This window comes from Betta splendens, chromosome 19 (genome assembly GCF_900634795.4).
Source record: "Betta splendens chromosome 19, fBetSpl5.4, whole genome shotgun sequence".
NCBI classification, from domain to species: Eukaryota; Metazoa; Chordata; class Actinopteri; order Anabantiformes; family Osphronemidae; genus Betta; species Betta splendens.
In genome coordinates, this window is record NC_040898.2 from 4,193,886 (window position 1) to 4,210,260 (window position 16,375).

Below are 16,375 nucleotides of genomic sequence, written 5' to 3' on the forward strand. Positions count from 1 at the left end.
GCAGCTTGAGAGTAGACGACATTGAATGTGGCGTGGTGCCAGTATTAAATATTTCAATCACAGACTGAGCTGCAATGAAAATGCTTTTGATCTACACTCCAGTGGAGTTTTACAAAACAAGCATTTCTTTGAGTTGGCTGCAGCACAGTAGGATTCATCAGGGAAGGATGTAAAAAAATAAAAAAAGGATGCTCTGAAGAGGAAAAAAAACTTTTTTTCACTAAGTAGGTTCCCTCCAAGTCAGTTATCTTCATTATGTTGTAGTAAGGTAGTTTTTCATCTTGAGCAGTTTTGTTCTCCTTCCAAGATAAAAGCCACAGTGGGCTTTGCTTGTATATTGAGGGTAATGAACATGCTAATTTCAAGGACTTGAGTTAATCAGAGCATCAGTTTTCCCATCTGAGGGGAAACGGGCAACACCAGGGGGCAAAAGGAGGATAAAACCATAACGTAAAAAAATCTTCAATTCAATTGACGTTTTCATGTGAATAAATCCAAAGTGTCCACATCTAATTGAGTGTTAAATTTAGGACCTTTCATACACACAGAACTAAAACAAACTAGAGCAAGGATTAACTAAATTTCATTTATTAGATTTTTTATATATAAATCACTCCATACAGATTGCTACTTTTCTATTGTAAATGTGCACACACACACACACACACACACACACACACACACACACACACACACACACACACACACACACACACACACACACACAATATGAACTAAGTGAACACAGCACAGAATTTGCACTTTAATACACCTATAAATTAAACAAAAAAATAAAAGTAGAAATATATTTTATACTTTTAAACTGAGCCAGGATACTATTCAGCCTTTTTTCTAATCACCTCCAGGCGGTAGATTTTTCTTAAAGTTATATTTCATCTATCTCTCTTTAAGAAAGCAAATGTGTGCATTCCCCAAAAATGTTAAATTACCAACTGAAACTTAAATTAGCCGACTGAAAGAAACAAGCAACATCAGTTTTGAAGACAAATGTTTGACTGCTGAACATTTTTCAAACAACACTGATATTATGAGTGTCACATGATTCACTCATTACAATCTCAGAGCCATATCTGTCATGCTATTGTACATGAACATGTAAGTATCAGCTCAGTGGATGTGGATTAGATCGCTGACAAAATGTGAAAGCCAAAATCATAATTCACTTCTGGGTACTTATATCCAAGATTGTATGGATTTATTTGTCATGATAAAAACAATCTGCGGATAAAGTTAATCTCAAAACCCCCATCTCTAAACCCATAAATCTAAACTAATATTATAATCAGACATGCACCAAAACAGAAATGATATTATGATATTTATCTCAACCACAGTCCTAGGCCTTGAGCATACTCTATTCATATCCATGAAATGACTGCCATAGCTCAGATGAATCATACATCAGCACTGGCTTTTCAAAATCTGTTCACTCTGTCAACATTTGTCTTTTACAGAGAATCCACTGTCTATATGTCGAATTCAGTTCATCTATCACTAACCTGGGTGCTTTCACACTAGGACAAATGTAATGTTTGTATCAGAGAGAGGAACAGAGCCATAATATCTGGTCATTTCTATAAATGTCTGCTGCATATAATCTCACACAATGCAGCGTCATCTTGGTCACATCCTTTGACGCACAGAGGGTTAAGAAAGGAGCATTTGTCCATCACTGCATTATCTTCATATTTGGTCTCCAGCTTGGATAGAATACCAGCGTTTACAGGGAGTGGATTTGACACCAACGCTAATGACACTAATTAAAGTGTTACTGTTGACACATTTGAATAGTCAGAGCCACAGAAAAAATTGTATATCTTCCCAATTCAGTTTCATACGTCCATTCTTTATCTCATAAATCAAAATCTGATTCAGATAAGCTCTGTGGCCTTTGTCAGAAAAGACACAAAGGCCTTTGGAGACCTTTTCCCGCCCAGATGTTTGACAAACAACACCACAGGAGTGGTGTAAGAAAGAGAAGGATGTCAAGCAGTGGTTAGAAAAACAAGCTCTGCAGCACCTCTCATCTCACTTTTCAATTACTTTTCCTCTCTGTTCACTTCTCTGAACTATCAACCCTTCTCTGCTCCTTTAGAATAAAACTGCCAAGGAACAGTAACTAGTCTAATGCTTAAAAAATGCTGTGTCTAATTTTACACATTTTCGTTCACATGTAATAATTCTGTTGTTTTTAAGTTTAGATGGTAGATATGGCAGCACCAAGTGTAAAGTGAACATCTAGCACCAGATACCTGTCCAGCTCCCCAACAGGTCTTTAGACAGCTTTAGATTTCACTGTACTGTCTAAAAGTAGTATTTGGGAAAAATCCCACAGTGCAGTGGCTTAAGAAAGTAAATGCTTTTCTCAAATAGGTCTCACTCACAGGGTCTGTTACATTAAAGCTCCTACTTTGTGGAAGGAAGTCCTGTGCTCCACAACATGAACTCCGGCAGGCATACTTCTTAATTTTCATGATTAAATTGCTGTACACCAAAGAGTGTGTCCTTCAGACATATAAGATTTTAAACAGTCCAAAAGCAATAAATAATAAGGTACAGTATGATGATAAAAAGCACTAGGCATCAGTATTTGTGGCTGGTCTTTGGAATAAGTCTACTAGTAGCATATGCACTATATAGCAAAGCAGAACTAATTTATCAAGTCAGTCATTCGTTTGTGACAGATGAGTTGTGCAGATCTGATTTGATCATATTTTCCATGTGCATTGTGGTTGCACAGGCAGACAACCTGATGAAAAGTAGAGACTTCATAAGCAGCGCTTCTGAGGGTCTTAGTATTTTCCACCCAGCATCACAAATTGTAAAAACATAATAGGGATTTTACCCATGTCAGCTGCCTACAGCGATGAACATCAAAATTACCTTCTACGTTCAAACAAATTGATTCAGTGTCTACATCTGAATCCAGGCAACGTGTGCTGTAGTTCATATGCAATTTGTTTTAATTCACAAGTGGATCTTAATTTTTTTTTGATGCAACTATTTCATCAGATATTTTAACATGTTGATTAAATAAATTAAATAGACAAAATTAAACTACGTGGCAAACACTATTAGTGTCACATACACTATATTAACTATACAGGTCACTTCGCTGCAGCAGTATTATTAAAAAAACTGGAAAAGGCCTCCTGCAGTCACTTATGATAAAAAAAACAAAGTCAAGTAAATATTTACGAGCATGAGTGGACAACACTAACAAGTGACCAGACAAATGAGACAGATGCTTCGACAATTTCATTATCACCTCCATGTGTGGGACAACATGTAGGTTGGCTGTCAGAGAAGCTGATCAGCTCTGATTAAAATCCCCCTCTGTGAAACCAATCATATCAGCATGCTTGTGAGCCTCCATCCAAGCCACTGTAAGACTATGACAAAAGGTGTGGAAATCGGTCCCCGTGTACGGCTGTTGTTGTGATTACAAACCCTCCTCAACATCAAAGGAGAACCTGACCTTAAACTCTCCTTTTCTACTTTGTAAAGTGTAGTTGTCACACAGCTTCACTATGGCGTTGCCACAGCAAACACGTGTCAAAGCAAAACAATTGCCTGCGCATAACAAGCGGACAACCCATCATTGCTATGTGGCCAACATCTGGAGCGCTTAGCACTAACACGCTCCATGGTGGGAAAGTAAGTCTGTTCAGTGTTATCATCAGCGTGGGCATTCATGCACTAAATGGCTATCCCACTGTTGGCTTTTACAGAACCAGGTCCGACACATCCTTGGAGGCAGGCAGACGAGTGAACTGGGACCAGATGTAATCACTTTCAGAGAGAAGTGCAAGGCAGGAGAGGAAGGCAGACCAGGAGATGTTAAAAAAGGGGGGGTGGGTTTGTGTTGTAGACTCTCACAAACACACCAACACACAGAGACGGGTGCTGGCACAGAAGTGAGATGCAACTAGCAAAGACTTAAGGTACCAGCAATAGCAACCTAAGTTGAGGAAGGAGGAGAATCTTCAGATGATGCTTTCTCTCTTCCACCGTCTCCTCTCTCTTCAAACTCAGCCACTCTGTCTTTACTTAATCCAGTCTCTCAGAAAGACGCCTCACTATGTTACAGAGCTTCATATATTAGGACTGTGCTTCTTAAACGGAGTTGCTCTCAAATGTTGCACACAATGCCTCAATCGCCTGAAAGCGCAACAATCCCTGTGTAACTCTGTAAGCTCTTCTCTGATCCTTTTTGAAGATGATCTGATAGTTGAAACAGCTGAAGGACTTAAGCCTTCGTTCGGATTCACCTATTTGGGCTATTCTAGGGAATTGCTTAGGTATTATTACAGTATTATCTTGGCATGAAGAAAATGATATTCCTTATTTAAGTCATAAGTAAGATTAAAACCAAGTAGATTCTGTTGGTTTATTAAATGTTGCGATTTTCTTCAACCGGCTTGAGTCAAATGCATAATTCCTTCTTATGCATGTCCTGCTTTTAAGTTGCAGCATCCTACAAATGTAGAGAAATGTTGCAGATGCCATACATACAAAAAGCCATTATACTAACACACTTTGTATTACAATACAAATAAAAATGGAAACCATACATTGTTGTATTAGTGTATTAAAATTAAAGTACAGTTTATAGAATATAGTGTGTTAGTAGAAAATGGGTTGCTGGCAGTCAGACTCTGGTTTGTTTGTCTTCTAATCTGAGAAGAAAATAGAGTTGCTACCCTGATTTGTAACTGGAGATTTCACCGTTAAACTAAATAAAGATGTTTTAATATGTGACAGCAAACACTGGAGAGAAAATATGGAAATATTTGGGTTGTCAAATACTGTAAAATCATGGCAATAAACCAAAAAACTAATATTTGGAGTCTAGAGGCATCAGATGGAAATCCACACACTTGTGGCGTACTTCCCCTTCACACCTTTCCAAATTTATCTTTGGGAAGGGCGGATGTGATGACACCCAGCAGGCTCTGGCATTTAGCAACATGATTAAAATGTTCATTAACACTGATCCGTCCAGGTGATGAAATCTTTCACACACCCCCACTGCGCCCACATGGAATCGCCTGTGAAATAGGAGCCTTCAAACGCGTAAATTCGCTCACATATGCCACACTGGAGGCCTGACCACCTGGCCCCACCGTTGACAAACAATATGGGATGTCACCTCTATTGTGCCGGGTAAATAAACACTGTCTGTCCAATTCATTGTCATATGCACACAAACAGACCCCCCTCCGCTGAATAAATGAAAGTCGCTCAGACCTTTGTGCTGGTAAACATGCCCAAACTGCTGGACCAAGAACAGAGAGGCTAAACAAAGCAAGCGGCCGCCCAGCTCCTCTTGTTGCAATCTGAAGCTGTGAGCACGATTATCATCACATCGCACATAAAATGAGTCATCATTTGGTCTTTTACAGTGGCCCTACTGGGAGATGAATAACCTCTTAACATAAACCACTTACATACAACTTATAGTAGTTTCATGTTCACCTACAGCCGCTAATGCAGTTTAATTTAGGCTACTTTCTCACGCGCACACGCACACGCACACGCACACGCACACACACACACACACACACACACACACACACACACACACACACACACACACACACACACACACACACACACACACACACACACACACACACACACACACACACACACACACACACACACTAAATGTTGTTTCACCCACACTCCAGGGGGACGTGAGACTCAAAAACAATTAACATAAATACAGTGCGAACATGCATACATATGCACATTTACCCTAACAAAACACAGACCTACACACATTTGCTGGCTAATGTCTCCCCACTCACCATCATGACCTGCTTTTCTTACATTAACCCCCAAACAAGCTCAGCTACTCATAAGTTCACCAGTAATAAAAGTCCACCTTGGTATCAACACACACACGCACACAACATAATGAGCCAGGACCTGAAAACAAGATGCTATAAGCGCACACACAAGAGCACCTTTTTATAAGACAACACGTGAACATTTTTTTATGTGAAGACAGAGGTGCACATAAAAACATAGGATGTACATACACCCACAACTAACTCCTTGCAGCACGATGTCCCCAGGCCATACAAGCACGAAGCGCAGCCCGCTGTGGGATAATACACGCAAATGTATGTGTGTAATGAATAAGTTACACACTCCTATTAGTGCAGGCAGCGGTGACAAATGCCTCTCATTCACTCATTAGGCCACTGGCTGTCAGAGGACGCGAGAGGCACCAAGGCACAGCAACGGAAGCTTATTGGGTTTTAAACGGCCATGTAATCCATTTCCTTATTTGAGATGAATAAGCTGCCGTCTGCAGGTTTATTTATGCTCGAATTAAACACGTACACACGACAGGCAAAGAGCAGAATGGACCAAAGCGCTCCAACGCCGCTGTTCGTGTCTGAACAGCAATGAAGACTGAAGGCGCTGGTCTACAGTAACTATACAACCAAGACAAAGTTTTAAACACATGCATAAAAAAATAAAAGGATGAGCGCTCCAAACAAAGATAATCCTCCCATTCCGGATGATCCTTTTGTATCTTAAGGTCAGTCCTTCCCATTTTTACCCCAGAAACCAATAATGGAAAACGGTGATAAACTGTGTAGATAAAATGAGCAGCAATAGAAAAAAACAGTGAGATCTTAACAAAAAAATGGGAGAGAGAGAATTCCATCTTCCATACAGAGTCACCTTTGACCCGATATCGATGTCCTAGAGTGTCCTCAGTGCGCTCTGCCAGCATTTAACAGGTTAATAACTCCTTATCCCTATTTCACCACTGGCAGGCCAATCTTTTAATACACTTCACCCTAGGCGAATTTCAATGACCATGTGCAGCGATGGGAACATCTCAGCGGGAGGAGGTGAAAAGCTTTCTCCTAAACTCGGTGACTGTTGCCCTGGGGACTCAATCCCATGAGTAAGGGACTCAGTCAAAGACCAGCTAGTGGTTAGAATGAAAAAATTATCACCTGACAGACAAAAGGGTGAGAAAGAGTACTGTGGGTTCTCTAAGGAAACCAGTGCTTTGGTGTTTTTAATTTCGGCCCCATTTCCAACTCTAGTTGTGTATCACTGCATCCACTGAGCCCATATATGTCCTATTTTCCTATTATACTGTCTTATTATCTTCACATCACAGTATGAACTTCTAAACTTTGTTTTCCCCAACATGTCCTCTTTGTAAAGGTTTCAGAGAAGACGTTCATAGAACTATTTCCACGGCTCTGTTGTCACCACACATGTCAAATTAACTTTGGGCCAAACAAGACAAGTGGTTAAAAAAACATGCAGTTACATTTCCTTTTTATTAGTTGTTATCATTTCATCTTAGTCCATTTCTTATTAACACATTCATTAATAGCTAATCATTTTTTGTGCATTCATAAATTCATACTAATCAAATGATCAAAGCTGGTAAACCACTGCACAGCAAAATCATGTCGGAGAAAAGCCTGTGATGGCTCATCTTTCTGCAACTGTATTAGCAGCATTACACGTTTAACTACCATACATTCAAAGTGGAGTTTCTATTTAACTTTACAAAAGGAGAGATTGATTTTAAGATCACACCTAATTAGATTTTGCCCGTTTCTTGGCGTAATGGCGCAGCTACAACTTCTTTCTCTCTTACCAAAGCCTTTCTCAAAGCCAAACTTTTACTCAGCAGTGATACGCCACATAGAGGGTCCAACAGTATGTCCGTGTTCAGTGTGTCCATATGTTTTGCAAATGCATAGGTTGACCACACACACTGTGACTGAATAAAACGTGAAACCAACTGAAGTGACTGTACAGCCAAATGGGTCCAACCCATCTCTTCCCCTGCTCTGATACAAATACTGATTCATAGTCAACATCTTTGTTTAGAGTATACAGAATGTGGGTAACTGCACTGAGATCAGGACTACTTACAGTATCAAAGGGTTCACTTTGGTCCAGCCTGGCTGAGCCCTTGTCATTTGTGGTCTCTAAACTAAAAACCCAATCTAACTTTCATTATTACATCATGATTTTACATTGAGTAGAATTTATATGAAATGTATTTCAATGCACAAACCACCACAATTAACATGTGAAATGTGCAATAAATACTGTAATTTAAAAGGTCATGCAGTGATCTTTTAGGGACACTAATTTAGGCTTCACAAAGTAGCACAAGGACCTGCAAAAATGGATTTGAGCATGTTATACATGCTCAGTCTCGTTCCCTGGAGATTTCTAGTCCTCTAACTCTGTCTTACAGTAAACATGACTGTCACTGGTACACAACAAGTCCTCTGGGGTTCAACTAATGGCTTCTCTTAATGGCACACGTTTACAAGAGCAGAGCCACAGACATACAGCACATACTGTACGACTCGCTTTGATGTCACTTTGGTACAAATGGAATCACACTAATGTGGAAAGTACAGTGTATGGATTTCCTGTCGTCTACTTGAAAATTGCTGCACTTTAAATTAGAATCATTCATGTTGTTTTAATCATTGCATGCTTTAAAAAGCACACGCTATAACATGAACATACTATTCATTCATATACAAGTGGAAGTGGAGGGGAAACGGACAACAAACCGCAAATAGACAACAATAATTATCGCTTCTCTGAAGGGAAAGAAGAACAGTGTTTTGTGGGATGTCAGTGGGGTTGACAGTGCCTTAGGAGCATTCAAGAGATCACGTCTTCAGCGCTATCATTAGACAGGAGGGGTTTAAAAAAGGCAGTGAACTGATCACAGGAAAGCATGCTGACAGCACATGAAAAAGGGCGCTTTTGTATCAATTCATCCACCCCCCCCCCCCCCCACACACACAAGCACAATTTGTGTTCCCCCAATGCCTACTCCTCCACTCCTAACACACACAAGCAAACACCAGCAGACTCTGGTAGTCAGCATCAAAGTATGATAGAACGAGGCACATCATTAGCAGGAGAAGACAGAGGCGAGAGAGGATGAAATCATTTAGACGCAACTGTGGAGAGGGAATTACTACGCCTGTCAGGATGGGGAAGGGGGGAATGGGGATAGGAAGCAGAGGAAACGACAAGGGGATTAAAAGAGGAAGGAGAAAGGCTACAAATGATGAGAGAACGAAAAGTCAACACGTGAGAACAATAATGAGTGGTGATGAAACAAGAGGGCACAACACAAACGAGAAACACACACTGAAAAACCTGATGACAAACCACAGCAAGTTTGCTAAGACGATGGAGCTGAGCAAATCATCCAATCCAATCATCTCCCGTCATCAGTTCGCCTCCCTGCTGTGCTCTCCAGTGTCAGCGGGCCAGGTGGCCGTGTTTGACAGGCTGAACACGCTCATTTCCAGGAACCAGACATATGAAATGTGAAGCACTTGTGATGTTTTAAACATGACACCATCGCAGCCTGAGGTTGCAAAAGTCTGTGCTTGGAAAACAAGGGCAACTTGTCAGTGCTCAGCACTGTTTGATGGTCCAACTTTTCTCAAGAACTACACTTTTTATGGCGTACCATAAAAAGCATTTGGGCACATGTGACTATATGGAGACTGTTCAACAGTAACAATGATCCTGTACTAATTATACCACTTATATACTTTAATGTAACAGACTACACCTCATTACTTAGAAATTACACTTTAGTCAACAGCCCCGATGATCCTTATTCACCTCATCATGCCAATGGTTTCCTTGTTTACTACTTTAAACAATGTTGGATGGATGAATGATCGATCGATTTTTTCTGTTTATTCAGTCAGAATCAGGGGTCAGGAGATCATCTTTTACTAAAAGAAATGCTCCTGGTGGTAACTTGAATTTTGTCTAATTCTAATATTTTTCTCATTATACTTTAGTCACCATTGTTGCTGATATTAGTGAGAATAGGACATTATGCTGCATTATTAAAATACCACCATCCTTTTATTACAAAGTACCTCTTTGTCTCACAAACACACACAAACAACAAACACATAAAACCTTCAGGGCATCACAGATAACGGCTCTACTTTCTATCCCCCAAAATGCAATTAGCTGTTATGTAGCCCTCCATAATCTACGCTGTTCATTTTATTTGTCTTTGATGCAGCGGGGGCTTATCTCGCTACTCTTTACACAGAGCACTGCTTACATCCCCCGGCAACAAAAAAAAAAATATACTCAGTGAAAGTTATCAAATCAACTAAAACACTAAGAGAGTCAGAGACGGAAATAACAGACGAGCTAAAGGCTCACTCGGATGGACAGCACTTCACACCACAGAAAAGGAGAGGTTAGTCATCTGAACCCCTGAGAAACACATCAAAACTGATCTGGGATGCAGAGCATCATGCAAACTGATCATGACTTTATTTATTTTTCTGTTTCAGAGCGTAAGAGATGGACGGGAACACACATATGAAATCTAATTTCAGGTCACAATGATGAGTGAGAGAGAGAGACAGTGTGTGTGTGTGTGTGTGTGTGTGTGTGTGTGTGTGTGTGTGTGTGTGTGTGTGTGTGTGTGTGTGTGTGTGTGTGTGTGTGTGTGTGTGTGTTACCGTCGTTGCCCTGGCTTCCCTCTCTCTTCAGCATCTGTACCGCCCCCACATACTTCTTCAACTGGACCTTCAGGACCTCATTCTCCCTGTAATAGACACACAGCCTTTAGACAACAAGCACAAAATAAAAACCTTTAACCTAACAGCACTGAATTTAAACAAAGCAAATCAAGTTATTACTGTGTTTGTCACTCGGTAACAGGAAAGCGCAGTGTGCTTAAACTACCGCCTCTTGGGAAGTAGGTTCAAAACAAAAATGACATACATGTATTTACATGTGTGAGTCACAAGGACAACCATAATATGTATCATAAGAACACAGTTAGTGTTACTAACATTTACAATAATTATGGCAAAGGTAAGTGAAAATGTACATTCATTAACTTATTAGCATTAAAACCCTTACACCAGAATTTCCCATAGATGGGAACTCACACAATTGTCAGAAAGAATTTTAGACCATTCTCCCTGGCAGACCTCAGCCATAGTCTGGTCCTAGTTCTCTTGAGCTCAGCTCTACAATAGGCCTTGTTGTTGCGCCACGATGTTCAGCATCTTATGTGCCTGCATCCCCCGATTTCTGCTGAGCTACAGCTACCCTGACATTATCCTGCAAGATACCCTGGGAATTCATTTTCCATTCAATGCCTGAATGTTGTCCAGGCGCAGATGCAGCAATGCAGCCACTGACCATCACAGTATCTTCACTGTACTGTGTTTACAAATGACTATATTGGATCGTTTGTGGCCAATACAAAGTTCCCTTAGGATTCATAGGCATCTTCCTCCGGTTCAAAAAAACATTTGAACAGGATTGTTACAGAAAATCAGGGTCCTCTTTGGAAACAGCCAGGACAAGCATCCAAATCTTGTTAACTTTATTACTTAATTGTTGTTAACTTTATTACTTAATTGTTGATGTTATTCTATGGGTTCAAACATTTTTTTACTAAACTTTATTTGAACGTAAATTAAATACACACTAGAACAGTTCTGTATGTGTTAAAAAATATTATTTGTTTATTATTGAATCTTTGATCAAATTAAATTTTAATCTTATTTTGGGAGAGATTTTATAAATAGAAAGCAAAAATTTAAAGGGTCAATTCAGCCCTATTTATAACTACGCTATAATTTAAGTATGAGTTCAACTAGATTTAGCTGAAACTAGATTTCATTGTTCACTGTCTGAGAAAAATCTCTCTGGGAGGAAACCGTTTCAGATGAAAAGGCTGCATAGAAGACTCAGGCCAGGTATAAATGGGATTACAGCCATTAGCCAGCTAAGACCTAGTTCTACATTAGCCCTTTAGTCAGTGTGTTCAACTGGCTACGAATGCAGACAGTGTAAAGAAACAGTGGTGGGGGCATTTTCTTTACAAGCCATAACCAGTTGAACATCATTGACTTTCGTGAGGAAATCAATCAGGATTGGAGTGTGGCTTTATGCCCTTGGCAGTTAAATTTAACTGCCTTTGTCTTGCTCCAGTGCCAAGCCCTCATCCCTCATTCTCCACGGGTAATTTTTGGTGCCCTGCTTATCAGCACTTATTTCCCACCAACAAAAGAGGCGCCTGCCGGGAAACCTCCTGAATCCACATGACGAGCTCTCAAAGGAACGTCTCGTTGTTATCACAAGCAACCGCAGCCCAGACACCAGACGTTCTAGGCTGATCCATTCATGGCAAATGCATGCCATTCACACTGAGCATGGGTTTGTGTGTATTGGATCGGTAAGATGCATAGATTTAAGAAAAAAGTCTAATTTTACAAGAAAATTATTCTGTTTCAAGAGCTGGTACCACATATTACTAGAACAGTGCACTAGAAACATCTGCACTGCTAGTTGCACCGGTGCGTTCAGGCTTGTGTCTCACATTATGTGGAGGCTCCACATTTAGCCTACAATCCCTCGTGTTTGCATATCCTTTGTGTTTGTATCCCTGAAACCGAAATGAACCAGCGAGTAACACTAGATCCGAATATCTGGATATTCAAATATTTGAGTGTTAGATTCTGTTAGCTCATGTAATAAAAATAGTTTGTTTTATAGGAGTAGAAGCGGAGCTATGCAGGAATGTCTCAGTGTGCAGTCTGTCTGCGTTTACACGTGCGCGTTGCGTGCACGGTCGAGCGCGAGAGAGAAGATTATGTGGAGACCAGTCAGTGGTGCAAGTGGTCGAAGCAGATAACTCAGCTGTGACAAGTGAATGTACGGTTGGAGGATACGATGAGCACTAAATAAACAGAACGGTTCCTCAACACTAAGCTATCTCAGCTATCTGTCTAGGTTTTATAAACTGAAATTCACCCCAGAGCTACAGTGATAAAAAGGAGATCCAGATATTTGCCAAATAATAGAATCAAATCTCCACAGTCCAAATAAGCTCCCCACCTTGCACACAGAGGGACAGAGGCTGCACCAGGTGTGTTGCAATTCACTTAAATGACTTTAAATGTGCGAGAAATTTCGGCATTATAAATGCTAGGTGGAAATCGATGAAATCATGTGCACCCGCAATGCCACATTGAAATTCAGGCTCTAGTCTGAACCAAAACCACATGCTTCTATAATAAGATCCTCAAACATATAGAAAGGCGAGGAGTCTAGATTGTAGAGCTCAACACTTCCAGCTAGTCCATTATTTCAAATTCAGTTTGGTGGACACATATCATTCAGACCCACAGGAAAGCACATGAATGATGGGTGCTAAACAAAACTAAATTACAGTGCCCCCGGGTGTGGTAATGCACAACTTTCCTCATCCAAAACTAGCAACAAGAAACTGCTGCTTCTGTGTTGATGTTGAGATATTAAGTTGCTTGACGCTTTGTTTTCTAGTGACAAATGAAAATGTAATGTGTTTGGAACTCATCTGAAAATGCCAGCATCTCATTTACCCTAAGGGACAGCCAAGTGTTTAAAGGGTCTGTCCAAACTGAAGCACTTACTTCCAGAATGTACATCCTTTAGCCAGCTGATGTGGGACCAGCCACAAACAACAGTCTGACCCAGAAATATTGTTGAAACTAACATGTGCTCAGAGGATAAGTCAATTAACTTCGTTGTTTAATAAAACTGTTGAAGTCGTATCAACTTCATCCATGTGAAAGACAAGTGGGAAAGACAGATTGTGCATAAGAGGATTTGAGAAAGAGCCCGCAATTGTTTTTTTGTGCTAAAGAAACAGTAATCGAAAGAAAGCCTGCGTGCCTTGGAGACGGATTACAAAAACAGTTGTGTGCAAATGGAGATGGAGAGAGAACAGAAAAAAATGTGCATGAGAGAGATAAAACCACTGTAAATATTCAGTGTGAAAGACGGCGTTAGCGAGAAATATAACATTTGCGTCTTTTTACTTAAAGCAAATGCTAAAACACTGTAACAATTAAATAGAGGAATAACAAACATCTTATTTAGAAGAACATGCAAAAAAGTATCTCAAGAGGAGCTTAAACTTAAACTACATCCAGTAATTACTTAAGCTGAGTCAAAGCCTTGGGGTGATGTTTTTTCCTCTCTCCCCCAACTTCTCTGTGCTTATTATTCCTGTGCTCGATTGTCTCCTAATGTGCAATAAGCACAGCTAAATTGGCTATTCTTCAGGTACAGCCTGGTTTTGTTTGGCAGTAGTAAAGAAGAGGTACAAACATGCCCCCAAAGACAGACAGCTCAGTTGCTGGGTAATCCTCCTGAGTACAATTTATTGCTGAGGTATAAGAACACACCGTCACATATCCCTTCCTAAGAGTCATGGCTCAACGCTGTATTACCAGACATACAGATAGAAACATACATAATTGACTTCCCTCAAAAAGAAAACAGCAGGTCCTAAAACTCTCAACAAGTAAACTATGCAAACTTCACAGCCACCTCTTGGATCAGCCATTCCAGGCTGCAGGAAAAAGACCACAACTGTGCCAGCTAAGAAAAAGGCATCTGCTCCTGTTTTCTGTGTGTGCGCGCGCTTGTGTGTCTGCGTGAGAGTGTGCGCCCGCCTGTCCAACCACCCCCTCTCCCAGTGACGAGGTACCACTTCCTGGCCCGAGCCCACTCAACTGGCTGCCTTCCCGTCTTCCTACTGCGAGAGGCCTGCTTTCTGCTCTGCCAACTGACGTCTAAAAATGGGGGGCAAGAAATAGTTGTTGGACGGAGGCTTTGAGTGGGTGTGTGTGTGTGTCCTAACTGGTATCCTTGGAGAAATTAGTTTGAGGGTTAGACATCGAGACCAAGGCCACTCTGGCCTTGGACATCTATTTTTAAAGCAACAGTTTTTATTCCTATATCTGCTATATCCTAGTGTAAAACGTATCTAAGACCAGGAATTCAAATACAATGCTTGAGGCTATTACACACTCCCATTTAAATGCAAGATCGACAAGATGTTCACGCATGTGCTGATGAAATTCTCCAATCTGTTAGAATGTAGGCTGCTATGTGTCAATGTGTAAGCAAAGGTTTTACATTTTCATGTTATATTTGGACGGATGTGTGAGTAAGGGTCCCTGCTGTAAATCTAGAGTTAGAGTGTGCGTAAGTCACTGAAGAGAGCAGCAGCATGTTTTGCCTCACCCCCCTCTGACGAGCCTACGTCACCAGAAATCTATCTATGGTGGCTCGCTCATCCTCTGCCGCCCCCATATACAGCCAGGCTCAAGGCACACACATGCTGGTTGTCTCGGGTCCGCGCGCTGGTCTACAATAAATGTAGTATTACTAGGAAAAACACTTGAAAAAGCAGATGACTGATGACGTCTTCGTAACAAGGGGGTACCATGTTCGTCCAAATTATTCAATCTGTCCCTAATAACGTCTTAATGTGGCCATATTCTGTCACAATGTGCAATATTATATGAATTTCAAGTTTAAAAAAATGCCATGAATTCACAAACTGAACTGAACTTGTCCTGTGGATCAAACCATGTAGCCAGACATCCTGCTGCATATCAGGGCAAACTGTGAGAACAGTTGTACTGTGCTGTACGTGTTGTACTGTGACCAGATGAAAACACTGATCGAAGTCTGTAAAAAAGGAAAACTCTTGAGACTGAAGTGAAAGAGCCAGCCTGAAACCTGGGCGGTCAGCATGAAAACACCTGCGCATCTCAAACTTTAGGACTCTGACATCTGTAACAGACACACAGCTCTCGTTATGACAGATATTAATGTGCCATTTTACTGTCAGTCTTTCTGACTTACATTTCATGTGGTGTGCAACAGACTAACAAAGAACTGTGGGATACATGGCTACTGTTGGCAGTAGCCTCTTTCACTGAATGCTGCTGACAGCTTCCAGCCCTCATTCAGTGGCTAGCTGCTCCTTCAGTGGTATTTATAGCTGCTATTGATCGAGAGCGATTTGGCTGAGAAGGAAAAGCAGCACTTGAGAATTTGTGGTAGGCTATAGAATAGTCTTGGTGTTTGTGTATGTGTGTGCTTGGTTATAAAGAAAAGCACACAGCAAGTCAGAGTCACCTGCAGGTAGAGTGAGGTAATTGTAAGGACATCCTTCGTTCCTTTTTCTTTACCTCTTCTGTCAATTTGGGTTCCATGTGCACCTGAAAATCACCACAGGAAAAAAAAGCGCTGGTCCCCACAAACTGCGACCACATAAGCGTTAGCGGTACCTTCACACTTAACTTCGAGTCACTCGATCAATTGTAGCTGGTGGCTTGACTTGCTGTTGGAGGCTACCATCTGAACACAGTCTTGCTGGGGCTTTCTGTTTACACTGCTGAGGGATGACTAATCCTCTATTTAAAGGGCTCAGGGCTCAACTGAAGACTTCTGGCACACAGGCAATCAATTGTAAATGCTGAGG

At 40.9% G+C, this 16,375-nt stretch overlaps 1 protein-coding gene across 3 annotated transcripts in view; it reads right to left on the bottom strand.

Moving 5' to 3' along the window:
* Positions 1 to 16,375, bottom strand: part of snx29 (sorting nexin 29) — an 81,863-nt gene that overhangs the window by 53,724 nt on the left and 11,764 nt on the right. For all 3 annotated transcript variants that reach the window (XR_005897004.2, XM_029134979.3, XM_055504255.1), the window contains one exon: positions 10,554 to 10,639. Coding sequence is in view for 2 of the 3 variants with exons in the window: in XM_029134979.3 (XP_028990812.1) it covers positions 10,554 to 10,639 (86 nt within the window). In the remaining variant the exon portion in view is untranslated. The remainder of the gene's footprint in view (positions 1 to 10,553; positions 10,640 to 16,375) is intronic.